Source organism: Chiloscyllium plagiosum, chromosome 11, assembly GCF_004010195.1.
Source record: "Chiloscyllium plagiosum isolate BGI_BamShark_2017 chromosome 11, ASM401019v2, whole genome shotgun sequence".
In the NCBI taxonomy this organism is placed as follows: Eukaryota; Metazoa; Chordata; class Chondrichthyes; order Orectolobiformes; family Hemiscylliidae; genus Chiloscyllium; species Chiloscyllium plagiosum.
In genome coordinates this window covers 65,741,901-65,755,861 of record NC_057720.1, presented here as the reverse complement: position 1 = coordinate 65,755,861, position 13,961 = coordinate 65,741,901, and the positions used below count along the sequence as shown (strand labels likewise).

The following is a 13,961-nucleotide window of genomic DNA, read 5'->3' as shown; positions in this document are numbered from 1 at the left end:
AAATGCAAGTAGGAAATATTTTCACCTTGATGCATTTTGCATTTTCTGTACAGTAAAATCTTATTTGCATATATGTTTATATGAGAGAATGTATTTATAAAATTGGGAAATTTTGAGGAAAATGCTCATTTCTGCTGGCATTTGCTTTTCATGTCTAACATATGTAGCGTCTTCTCTGTTGTAAGTGGATTCTGATTCTCTCTTCTGTATTTGACCTTTACATTAACTGTTTCTTTTCAAAAGAGCAGCGTTCTTATGTTATAGTCTAAAGTTTTTCCTTTTTACAAATGGCATGTTTTTTAAAAAAAATGGAAGCTGGGGTGAGAACCAGTTGAGGAACAATGACATGATGCATTAAGCCCATTGAGCTGGAAACAATAAACTTGGCTTTGTGCCCCTGCATTGTGAGACAGGGAACAAATCAACTCTTTTATTCCTGTACCTAATTGTATTCAGGCGCAAGTAATGGAAACCGTGTAAGAGCAGAATCTGTCTGCTAAAATGGCTGCCACCTTTAGGCTGATACGTGAGGAATGGTAGCTTGCACAAAGTGCCAGTGAAACATTCCTCAGTATCTTCAAGGAGATGGGGCACCTTGGAATAAGGAATAATTAAAGAAAAACTGCTGAGATTCAGTGTAGTGTAAAATGTACATATTGGGTCTGCAGTAAAGATCAAATGAAAAATCTGACTTTTGTGCACCCGGAGGATTGATTTCCTGAAAATAGCCAAAGGTTTTATAATGGAACAAAAGACACTAAAAATGTTTACTACTTTTTCATTTTTAAAACTAATTAAATATTTTTGTGCCGAAATAAGCTAAAAGTTTCTCAAAGTCAATACCAGGTAAACCCTGTGTACTTGCTTATTTGTAATTTATTTAACTTTTATCAATCATTGGGGCTGTTGATTGTGTTCATTTTGTTTTTATCGGGGTATATTGAAGGGGGTATTTTTGGTTTGTGTTTGTATAAAATTTGAAATTCCCTAAAACCGTTTTTAAAAAAAATTAAAGTAGTAATCTGAAATGAGAATTGTATAGCTTTTTGTGGCTATCATCAAGTTGCCATGTATTGCAATTACTTGTTTGAATAGTCTGGAAGCATTTTTTAAGACAGGAAATGAAGTGATGTTTCAGGTTCATAACCCTTTGTGTATGAGCTTATGTCTGTCTGTCTCTCTCTCTCTCTCTTTCTACTGTTTATTTATGGCATTTTCTGCTTTGATTTCAGACTTCCAGCATCCCTCTGTCACCACCATTCCCTCCCCAACCCCTGTCAACCCAGGAGCACGGTATGGACCCCTCTCACCACTAGATAAATTCCACTGGGAGCAGGATGCAGCACTTAGTTATGCATTAATTGTCCACTTAAAGCTTCCAGTTAACTTGGAAGCAAGCTTAATGATGACTCCTCCATGAAGCAAGTGGACAGCATTGCCGCTATGTCTACCAATGCATTACTAGTGAGCCATAAAATGCAGCCCAGTCTTAATGATATTCTTAACCTACACTTTGACTCTGTAACCATATCCATGTAATGACAGCAGGTTCTTTTTAGGTGAAGATCATAGGCCAAGTCACACCGAGACAAGCCTTCCTGATTTGTGGTTCCTGAAGACAAGATAATAAAGTAGTCGAATAGTTATAGAAACTCAGGTTTCCCTCCACAATTGTCACAAACTTATTGGAACTTGATATTTTAGTGTGTACCTGGTTACACAATGTAGCTTTGTGTCTCTGAGTCAGACAGTGTGATTTTAGGCACCCGTTTTCTGAGTTTGGATGTACAGCTACTGCCACACCGTTATCACAGCCTGACCAGTCGCATGTCTCAACCATTTGGTTGGCATTGCTTGGAGTCCACAACGCGAGGCACGTTCACAGCCACTTGCACCAATCTAATACATCCCTACTCACTTTTAACAGACTTTGAAACCAGCAGCAGGAATTGAGAATCTTAGTCTGAGCACCAGTTCATTTCATACTTTCCGAACGGCAGAGATTTTACACCAGTCAGCATGACAAGTGCCTGTTGGTTGAAAGTATTGCCTGATGTACGTATTCTCCTTAAAGTCTAATTACAGATTTACAGGCCCCAATGAAGGTTCTTTTCAAAGTATACTCTATTGACTTTAATACGCTTCGAAATATACTAATGTTGTTGAAAGTGCTTTACAAATGCATATGTTTTCCTTCCGTTCTGGTAGTACTGAAGGATCTCCACCTGAGATGTTGACATCCTTTCTCATTCTGATACTTGCTGGGTTTTAGTGTTTTCTGACTTATGCTTAACTTATTTGATCATTTGGCCAATTTCCTATACTGCAGCAGTGACTTCAAAAGTTATTGACTGTCTGGAAAGTGCTTTGGGATGTCTGCTGATCATGAAAAGTGCTCCATAAATGCCACTCAGCCTTAACTTTTTTTTTTCTTTATTTCAATAATTCCCGTAAAACTTCATTTTCATTGGTCCTTCACACTTTTTCACTTAGTCATTTGTCATGATCTTGTTTCTCTTTTGCAACATAATTCAACTCTATAAATCAAGATTTGTAAATAATTAACAATTGAGTGTATAAAGTAAGTCAGTTCGAACAATGAGAGATCAGTGTCACTTGTATTATTGGAATGCTACAGCTGGTGAGCATACATGATAGTAGAAATGGCATTCTTATTGCTTAGATCAAAATCTATTTCTTCACTGTGCATGTTTACTGGATTCATCGATGAAATGTTGAAAATCATTGGTGCAGAATATTCATGGAGGGTCTAAGCCTTTGAAGCAAATATGTTGATTGAACTCCCAAAGATTAATTGTATTTCAAGGAAAACTCTCCCACTGACTAGATGACTATCTGGAATTTCTTGTTTTTAGTCGGTCACTTTCTTGTTTGCGTGTCTTCTGGGAGCTACCTTGAAGAAAGCATTGGTGAAGGGTTGAGGTAAACTTGCCACTCACCTGTTTGCCTGAAGCTGTTGGGTAGCTCAGAAATTGGAGACTCTAGGAAGATTTCATACCATGTCAGGAGAAATCTAATGAATGTCCATAAAATCAGAACATACTCAGCATGTGGTCAGAGACTATGTTTAATCACAAGACTTTGTTCAAGGTCAGTAAAAAAGCTAATCAAATACAAGTTACCAATACACTCACATCGTCGAGATAAATTCCAATAATCACTTCTTTATCAATAATCATGACTTCATTTCTATGATTGCTATGACGACGCACCCACTAATTTCTGTTGTTGCCATCTTGGAAGTCTGAGACAAGGGGATGTCATGGTTTCCAAATGGTCGCATACGTAACTTTGTTGCCTTGTTTTCCTTTACTTATGATTTCCATTTGCTCCACAAAGGACAACCTGTAAAAGGAGCTCACATTTTAGAGATCGATTTACATTTACAATCCTTTTTCTAATTTTGTTTTGCTTTAACTACACCCTTTATTATTTCTGCAAAGACCATTGTTGATTTGTAACGGTCAGAGAGTAGGCCTGCTGTAGGAAAAGCAACTGTTCACAAAGGGAGTTTTAAATATTCAGCTGAACACTTAATGCTAAGAATTAGAAGAGAGGCTCATGTAGTACTCCAAAACAGAGAAACTTCTCCACCTAGCTGGTTAATGAATGGATCCGCAAATCTAGATTGTCAGAGAGAATCCTAGAGATAACGTGAGGGTTATCTGTCTGAAAAAAAGGACCAACTATTTCATATTTGTTCATGGGATGGGGGGGGTTGCTGGAAAAGCCAGTTTTTGTTGTCGATCCTTAGTTGCCTTTGAGATTGTCCGAGTGAGCCTTGGATCATTGCAATCCATGTGATGTGTGTATTAGAAAAGGAGTTCCAGGAATTTGAGCCTGCAGTAGTCAAAGCACAGCGATTCGATTTAAAATTATGATGGCCAGTGTTGTAGAGGGGACCTCTCAGGTGTTGATAGTTGTCCTTTGCACCTACTGTGCTTGTTCTTTCAAGTCTGAGAGATTACTGATTTTTGTGTCTGTTCCTGAAGAAGGCTGGGTGATTTGCTACAGTGTGTCTTGTGGGTGGTTCACATGGCAGTGGCTGTTTCAATAGGGAAGGGAGTGAACATTTAAGGTTGGGGATTGAGTACCAGTCAAGCAGGCTGCTTTGATTTGGATGATATTGAGCTTTTGAGCATTGGCATTGTATTGATCCTGGTAAGTGCAGTATATTCCACTTCTACTCCTGGCCTGTGCCTTGAAGCTAGTGGGCAGGCTTTGAAGGTTGAGGGGTCAGTTCTTTGCTGCACAATACCCAGTGTCTGACCTGCTGTTTTAGCCATGATATTTGTGTTTTAGTCTGTTTTTGGCGACATCTCAGGATGTTAATTTTAGCACATTGAGAAATAGTAATGCCATTGATTGCTTAAGGGGAGGTGATTAAAGTATCTTGTTCAAGACTGCTATTATTTGGAACAAGTATGCTATTTGGCAATTCTAGCCTGACTGTGGTCCAGCCCCTACAGTAACTGAATGTGGACTATTGCAGTGTGTTAGAGTTATGAATGGAGTTAAGTGTGACACACACATCTTCATTGCTGATTTTGAATAGGCAAAGGAAGGAAGGCTCTTGATGAAGTAGTGGGAGACGAATGGTGGAAACTACAGCTCTGTGAAACTCCTGCAGTGATTGGCCTCCAATGGCAACACCCATTCTTAGTCTGTGCTTCATAATACCCTGACCAATGGGGAGTTTCCACTTCACATTGCTGTCTTCAATTTTGTTAGGCCTTTTGAAACATTGGTCAAATGCTATCTTGCCCTCACATTTTGAAATTTACCTTCTTTATCCATATTCACAACTGTGCTCTAGTGAGGTCTGGATTTGAGTGAACCTAATAGGAACTAAACTCAACCTCTGTGACCAGGTCATGAGAGAGCAATTAAATAGCATACTCAGTGACAACGTCACTCACTTTGTTGATAGCTGAGACTGATATAGATGGACAGGACAAAACTGAGCAATTTTCCACTTTGATCAGCTGCCAGTATTGTATCTGTACTGGGAACAGCTTGGTTTTGAAGTGTAACTTATTCTGAAGCACAAGTCTTTAGCACAACAGTGTGAGTCTTATTGGAGCACATATCTTTTGCCATATCTCGTGTCCTGTGCCAGTTCTTGACATGATGCGGAGTGAATGGGTGAAGACCAGCATCTATGATGCTGAGGTCCTTGGGAGGAGGTCAAGATGAAACCTCCACTTGGCACTTCTGGTTGAAGGTGATTTTGAATGCTTCAGTCTTATGGACATCCAATTGAGATTCCTCTTCTCAGTTGCCTAATTGTCAATCTAGTATTCACATGTATACCTTTTACATTCTATAATGGTACAGCCAAGATGCACGCAAACTCCCACAGACTTAGTCAGCTGTGAGACAATCCATTTTAGTGATATTGGTTGAGGGATAAATATTAACTAGAGTACTATGCGAACTCCTCTGCTTTTCAAATACTGCCCTGAGATCTATTAAATGTAGCTGAGCTGCTAGCTGCTATAGCTCATGGGAAAGAGAGCATTTCCGAATGTGCAGGGGTCCCTCAAACCAGCTTTAAGGCATCATCCTAGTTCAAAGCTTAAAACTTTTGATTCAAATGAGAGTGCTGTCCTTGAACAAAGAAAGATGAAATTGGGAGACAGAGGGACTCATTCAATTTTGTTATTTAATGTGGTAAAGTAAAAATGCTTCCAGCCAATAAGAAAGCTTGAATATTTTTATACAATGCAATACTTTTATTCCATTTTGTTTATTCAGTGTTTGATACCAGCGGTGATACTTTGCAAAAAGATGAGTAATTTTTGTTGGTTCGACTGGAAAATCATTTTATTTTATGAAACTTTCAAAAAATTTGACAGTCTGACACTGAGAAATAGAAAATTGAGTAAGAAGAAAAATCTGAAGAGAGTGGAGAATAGTTTAAGAACCAGGCTTCAAACTGACAAATAGAAAGATAATGTTGAACATTCTGCAAAGTTAATAATGAATGTACAGAAATATTTATTATTGAGGGTATGGACATCCAGACACATTCATTGGCTCATGTGCCTAATGGTCAATCTAGCATTCAATAATGGTACAGACAATCTGCACACAACTGTTTAAACATGCAAACAAACATGGAAGTAATAAAATATATGATTTGCATTTAACACTCACAAGAACTGAGGAGCAGAAGTTAGTGTGGGTACACTAGTATCATCGGGAGTAGTGCTATATTCACCATGAAGAGAGGTTGGCAACAGCAGAAGGAAGAAATGCTGCCAGTGCAGAAACAGGCAGGCTTACATAATTGTACTGCGGCCAGCATAGTTATACTTAGAGTTAAGATTGTCAAAGTCAGTAGCTTATTAACCATACACTGAAGTAGGATTCACTCATACTTGGTTGGATTTGGTGAAAGCTGTTAGCTTGTCCTCTATACAAGGAAACAACCACAAACAGTCCTGCCACATTACACGACACTGAACAACTAAGCCAACTGGTGCAATGATGTAGAGGACAATGATACTTTTAAATTATGTTTGAATCAATATTTAATCAAATAATTTGTGTACGCCATGTTTCATTTTAGGATGATACTGATTATGTTATGGTAAACCCGTTAATAAAGTGATTAGTTGATCTACATATGCAGCCTTTCTTGACTCTGACAAAAAAATAATTATGTTAAATGACAATGTGCAGCATTTTCATGGTCTTTCAATACTAATTAGAACTCGACATTTCAAGCTTATTAAATTTCAGCTATCTAATACGCCCTGATCATGGAATTTAAATCTTCAACCATAGTTACTTCCATAGGATGAAGCAAAGATTCAGCAGACATCTTTTCCACTATTCTTTCAATAGTTCAAATGCATGGTCTCATACCAAATTGTCTTTTTGAACTGTCTTATCGTTCAGGATCATTGGTTAGCCCTACGCATTAATAGTATAACTGTGGTTGTGAATTTAAATGAACTGTATAAAGAACTTCTACTCCATAAGCTAAACTGGATGAAGTTATTTTTAAATAAAGGCCAATATCACATATTGAGATAGTACTCAAATAAATGAAACAAAATGCAGTGAGCTCCTACACTTGATCTCTGTTTATTTCAGCCAGAAAACTACAACTGGCCTGAGCATCCTTGAACTGCAGAGGGAAAAAAAAGTAAGAAGTGTTTGTGCTATAGTGTGCTAGAAAGTGACTCTGAGACAGACCAGACAGGCCGTATTTTAGCCCCTGCTCTGAACAGTTCGATGCCTTCAGTTAGGGTGCACCAACTTACTGTTTAGACCCTAGATTCACTCCAGTTAATTCTGTAAGACCATGTAACATAAGTCAGCATTGGAGGGGAGAACACTACAAAGAAAATTCCACCTGCTTGCAGGCTTCCTACTTTCCCTTATTAATGTTCAATTATGGATAGCTTAGTCAAGACCATCACATTCCTTTATGAAACGACCTGTTCACTTACTGTTTTCTGAGTTCTTGAAATCTTTGATCTAGATTGTTCCTGCTCCACGTATCTGAGGCGACGACAACCAAACCTTTTGCTTGTACAATTTGTGACAGGCGCACTAGCCAAGCTGGCAGGTAAAGAAAGCAGATTTTAAATAATATATAACCAGCAACCAATCAGCACCAAGCACTGTGGCAATGTCTTCCACTTGATCTGTGTAACATCAGCAGTTATTATTCATTGGATAAATGAACTTCATATTTCATAACAAATATCTATTCCAGTTTTAAAATATTGCATGCATATTTAAAGTCCACAATAACAGAGAGTTTTGAAGCTAAGTTACCAATTAAAAGTCCTGGGAGATTCTTTGCCCATCTCTTATCTTCCAAAATCTCAAATAAAGCCTTCCTTGCCTTTTTTTATTTATGAACATCTCCATGATCATCACTGTGAGACCTTTGTCTGCCTCTAGTTAAAATACACTTGTCTTTCCCTCAATCCTCACCATGTTAAAACTGATACTGGTGAGATTTTTTGTTGTAGCTCAGTGTTCACCAAAACTGCAAACAAAAAATTCTTCCTTCTCTTGTTTCTGACTTTGCAACTGAGAGGCTTATAAAATGTAAGCCTGCCTTAACTAGTTTAAGTTATCTCCTGCTTCTTTTCAGCTTTGTTTCCTATCTAAGGGGTAACAGTCTCTAGCTAAACTTGACAAAATTAACAAAAAGGGATCCCTGAACCCCTTCAAAATTTAAAAGATGTTAACTTTGTGAAATTGTGCTTGGCGAACATTTATTCATGTGTTCTTAAAGAGAAGTTAAATCATACTGGAATGCTTCTCTGTCTGCATATCGGAATTAAACTAAAAGATAATCAACTACTTCTCTGGTCCCCTGACCCCGCAACTCCTCAAACAAAAGGTTGGGCAAGCATTTTTTTACAAAGGGGTAATAAAAGCATGAATCATGCTTTAATGAGGAATACCGTCCATAAATATCTGAGCACAGAAATAAACAATTTGGTTCAATGTGCTGACTACCTCATCTCACCTATCAGCATACCCTTCAGTTTCTTTCTCCATTATAATGTTAACTTTAAAATCTGCAAATCTATCAATATTAATAATGTCAACTCTTCCATTTGTTAATCCCATATGTTAACCACTTCAGGTAAAGAAGGTTCTTCATTTGGATTTATTAATGATTGTAATATATTTGTGTTGCTCATTTTTCTCACAAGTATCTTCTCCGCACCTCAATGTCTCCTTATATTCATAATTCTAAAGATTTCTATCAGATCAACCCTCAGCTTTATCTTTGCTGGAGAAATATTGTGTAATTTGACCTTTTTTTAGTCACTTCTGGAACAGCCTAGAAAATAAGAACAGGAAATCAATTCAGACATATTTATAAATATCTACATGACACCTGGGAATCTCATTAGAAAGTCTTCAGTAAGATACTTTGAAAACAGGCAAACTTGAAAAGTAAGCTGGAATAGAATCTAAATGAACTCATGTGGGATGTGTGCAGACTCTTAAAAGGGAAACAGAGGTCGTTAAGCTATCTTATAATCACCTCTAAAATGAAAGGATTCACATAATTATTGAGGTCGACTCCAGCCCCCTTGCCTCCCCTGTTTAATGCTGTGGTATTGTTGGCCAAGCGCAGTCTGAATAGACTTTGGGTAGAAATCAATTACCTCTCACCTAAATCAATTAACGCCAGAGTGGCAACGTTGCTGGATATCTGTCCCATCCAGATGGCAACTGCAGTCCTTTGAATAGGCAATTAATGCCCATTTAAAGGCCTTAGCCCAACCTGACTGGTCATCAAGCCACAAATGGGCAAGACAGTCACCATATGGGAGCCCAAAAAGCAAACTCTGGTGTGTTTGCTTGCAGGCTTCTGAGGAAGGACCTTCATCATCAGGGGCACGGCGATTGTTGGAGAAACCGGGCTTCGTGAATGGAGTGCCTCCCGGGAGCTACCTGGTTGCCCTTAAGCTCAGATGTGGCCTGGGACTGGCCTTTGAGGTGCCAGTTCCATTATATGGGGCAGGCTTCCCTCCAGAGGAGGTGATGTGGGCTCTCACTGGCTCTCTGCTGAATTACATCCTGCTGATTGGGTGTGCAGCTGGCTCTGCTGTACACACTGATCACAGAGTCCCCCAGTGACAACAGGAAGGTCTGTACCATGGTGATTGGAGGCTGTGATTTGCAATTCCACAGTTCATGGGTGGAGACATTCAACACCTAAAACCTTTTGGTTTTTACCAATTACCAAGCTATCAAATCCTTAGGCAGATGTATTCTAATTCGTTTAAAGCTATATGATGTAATGAAATCAGATGCACTGGAATGCATTATTACATTATTTGGAAATGAATAATGATTAAAAGAATGGCCATGTCTACTTGATTATTCTCCCTACCTTCCTTGATGCAAACATTATTTTTGTGAAGATAGTGGCTTGTTAGACTTGCAGTATTGTTGGTTGTGATGGCCTGAAGACTACTTTAGGATGACAAGTGCAGAATGGCACCACATCACAGCACAAATAATCATTGAATAATAGTTGAAAGGGGGAGTAGGTGTAGGAAAAGAACACTTGCCTGAGCAAATGTTCCCTTAGTTTTACTTATGGTGTCTCTAAGCTTTTCTATTCCTGTCTTGGATAGTGTCAATTCCTGGTGGTAAAGAGATGGTGTCTGTGATCAGGAAGTAAGTGTCAAGTTTTCCTGCTGAGCATGCTAAAATTGTACCAGCAACCAAATACATTATCCCTTAAACTGTCAGTTGTAGAGCAATCTCATTGTTTCAATCAACTTTTCATCCTCCTTACCCTGCAATTACCATGACATCGCCAAATTAAATGCAAAGTCAGGGTTAAAAAAAAGTAATTTTTGACATGTAAGCACAGAGAAACCTAGGTGGGAAATTCACATTGTCTAAGCTTTCAAACCCTTTAATTAAAATATTATTGAACAAATACGGCAAGAAATAAACAGGTCAATAAATAAATAAAGCACAGTTTAAAAGACTTACTTTCCCAGCAATGCAGGTTACATTCTGAAGGCTCATTGAAACAGAACAGCAAAGCCTTTTTATATTAAAAAAATTGTCTTTCAATGGCGGTGCATCTCTGCTGGGATTTGCGGGGAAGATATATCTGTGCTGGCACTTGCAGGGAAGATAGATCTCTGCTGGAACTTGCAGGGAAGATAAATCTCTGCTGGAACTTGCAGGGAAGATAAATCTCTGCTGGAACTTGCAGGGAAGATATATCTCTGCTGGGACTTGCAGGGAAGATATATCTGTGCTGGCACTTGCAGGGAAGATAGATCTCTGCTGGAACTTGCAGGGAAGATAAATCTCTGCTGGAACTTGCAGGGAAGATATATCTCTGTTGGGACTTGCAGGGAAGATAAATCTCTGATGGAACTTGCAGGGAAGATAAATCTCTGATGGAACTTGCAGGGAAGATATATCTGCTGGGACTTGCAGGGAAGATAAGTCTCTGCTGGAACTTGCAGGGAAGATAACTCTCTGCTGGGACTTGCAGGGAAGAGAAATCTCTGCTGGGACTTGCAGGGAAGATAAATCTCTGCTGGGACTTGCTGGGCAGATAAATCTCTGCAGTGATTTGCAGGGAAGATGAATCTCTGCTGGGACTTGCAGGGAAGATAAATCTGTGCTGGGATTTGCAGGGAAGATAAATCTCTGCTGAAACTTGCAGGCAAGATAGATCTCTGTTGGAACTTTCAGGGAAGATATATCTCTGTTGGAACTTGCAGGGAAGATATATCTCTGCTGGAACTTGCTGGACAGATAAATCTCTGCTGGAACTTGAAGGGAAGATATATCTCTGATGGGATTTGCGGGGAAGATAAATCTGTGCTGGGACTTGCAGGGAAGATAAATCTCTGCTGGGACTTGCGGGGAAGATAAATCTCTGCTAGGATTTGTGGGGAAGATAAATCTGTGCTGGGACTTGCAGGGAAGATAAATCTCTACTGGGACTTGCAGGGATGAAACGCCTAACTCAAAATGGCATTACTATTTTATGAGAGTTGAGGGAATGGTTGACTAATTCTGTAGGAAGTAAAGAAAATGTGCAGTAAAAACGTGAAATCAGTGTCGGATGTCACAGGAAACAATGACAATTCTGTTTGAACTCATGCACCAAGAAAGGCACTATCATAAAGTCAAAACATTGATAAGTCTAAGTCTTACTGATTGAGTAAGACCAAAGAAAATGCTTCAATTATTATCATAGATCTTTTGTCTGTTTCTGATTTTTGTTTGTCTTTTACGGAATACGTGGACTTTTCAGTACACTGCATTGTTAACCATCTTCCCTTGTAATCTGAAGGCAGTGAACCCTGAAACAATGTTTTAGCAATAGCTCAGTGTTGTGCTATAGTTACCCAACATTGACCTACACACTTCCTGAATAGCAAAATACACCATGAGAGTTACACTGAGCCAAACACTAGGAGAAACCAGAGTCAAGATTAGAGTGGTGCTGGAAAAGCACAGCACCGCAACATCCTGCTCCTCGGATGTTGCCTGACCTGCTATGCTTTTCCAGCACCACTCTAATCTTGACTCTGATATCCAGCATCTGCAGTCCTCAACTTCGAGTAGGAGAAACCAGCACAAGGCCCCATTGTGGAAGCTGGTCAAATCAAGTTGAGCTTGGCATCGGCTGTGGAGTCCCTTTCTTGAGGATGGGTAATAATAATATAAAATATCAACTCAAGTGCTTCATAGCATGTTCATAACATCTTCAAAACTAAAATTTAAATTCATGTAAATCTGATTTTTCAGCTAAAAATAACATTTAATTACAGCTCCACACCTATAGCTTGCTTCCTTATTCCTCCTGCCCTGACTGTAGGTTAACTCCTGGCCATTTTACAAATAGACTTTGGAGAGGCCAGGGTTTGTTACACTTTAAGGATTTTTATTCCTGTACTATCAGTCAATCAGAGAATTGTAAATTGCAACAGCATGACAAAGCATGATGGGCCAAATGTTGGCCACACGGTAAATGCTTAATGTTTCATAATCTCACAAGATTTAAATTAGATTCTAATTGAAAAACAAATTATGATACTGCCTGAGATAATGCTGCCAGTTTCAAAATAGAATAAAGATATCCTCTTTATAATGAAAGGTCTGTAAACTGGGAGTTTGTTCTCAGTTCTGTTCAGGCTTTCTTAGTTCTCTGGCTCCTGTGGCTCAATTATAGCTAATGTGCCTTATTGACACACTAGTGCCTTCTCCTGATACAAAAATGTTTACTGATACACACAGACTTAAAACCAATATAACTTAAGTAAAACTAGAAGTTGAATCTAACTGCATGCTTCATCTGAACCATACCATAACTCGCATAATTGACACACACAGACCTACAGCAAAAATAACTACAAAAGCTTCGACCATCTGTTTGGGAATGGGACTGATTCTGAGATAATACAGCATTGCCTGTTCACACTAATTGTGGCAGGGGGAGGGGGGAAGGAAGCATTATGAAGCCAATTCTCTATGGTTATGAAAACAATGTGGGCCAATGTCATGCAACCTTCTCCTTCCCCCTTTATGCCATAAAAGAGATCCACGTTGCTAACAGGAGATTCTGATCAAGGCTCTTTAAACTGCAGAGCCCATCCTTCCAATCTGAAAACTCCCGCCAGTACAGAACTGTCGGACAATGGCAAACTATACCCACTTTTCACAGCAGTCAGCTCCTGTATTCTGATAAGTAAAGATCCAGAATCATAGTCAGCCATATTACTTGGGCTGTCAAATGGTAGGTACATAAGGTAAGATTGAGGTTGGATGCCAGGAGGGTAGGGTTCCAGGTGGGTGGGGTGCCAAGGCACAGGATCGCCAAGTAAGTGATGGGCTATTGAGGTTAGAGCGGGGTGGACTGAATATAACGGACCTGGTGAGGGGACTGAAACGAAAGTGATTGAAGCTTGGGGTGGGGGTGTCAGGTCTCTGGAGGATTGCTGAGTCCTGCGCATGGTCCTGTCAGGGCTGGTGATGGAGGAGATAGATTGTCCCAGGTCCCGGAGTGTGAGGGGGCATCTGGTCAGGGTCTGGGAAAAGTATTTTCGGTGTGGTGTGAGGATGCTTTTAGAGGGCATCAGAAATAGGGAGTTGCCCATTGGAATCCGCAATTTTCCAGGAAACTCCTTTGAGTCTGCTTGATGGGAATTCACTGGGGTCCCCATACGTAACTCCCATGTATGCATCAGAAATGACAGCCTGGCCATCACAAAATCCAGGCCAACTGTTTTTGTCAGATAACCGTTAAAATATAATTTGGTTCTCTGAGGCACATATCCATGGGCAAAATTACGCAATGCACCACCAGTCAGGTCAGAGAGTGGGGGTTTGGGCGGTGGGACCGAAAGGACGGGGGTGGGGTTGGGTGGGAGGGGCAGTCCTGGAATGAAAGCTGGAGATAAAAAGGA

At 39.6% G+C, this 13,961-nt stretch overlaps 1 protein-coding gene across 3 annotated transcripts in view; it reads right to left on the bottom strand.

Annotated features, from left to right (window-relative positions):
* Positions 1-282: 282 nt before the first annotated feature.
* Positions 283-13,961, bottom strand: part of LOC122554494 (ergothioneine biosynthesis protein 1-like) — a 73,536-nt gene continuing 59,857 nt past the window's right edge. For 2 of the 3 annotated variants that reach the window (XM_043699615.1, XM_043699617.1), the window contains 2 exons: positions 7,485-7,596; positions 283-3,366 (listed from right to left, as the gene is read on the bottom strand). In XM_043699615.1, the coding sequence (XP_043555550.1) occupies positions 3,282-3,366; positions 7,485-7,596 (197 nt within the window). In that variant the 3' untranslated portion in view covers positions 283-3,281. Of the gene's footprint in view, positions 3,367-7,484; positions 7,597-10,518; positions 11,566-13,961 lie in introns of all 3 variants that reach the window. The other variant, XR_006313007.1, reaches the window with a different exon arrangement.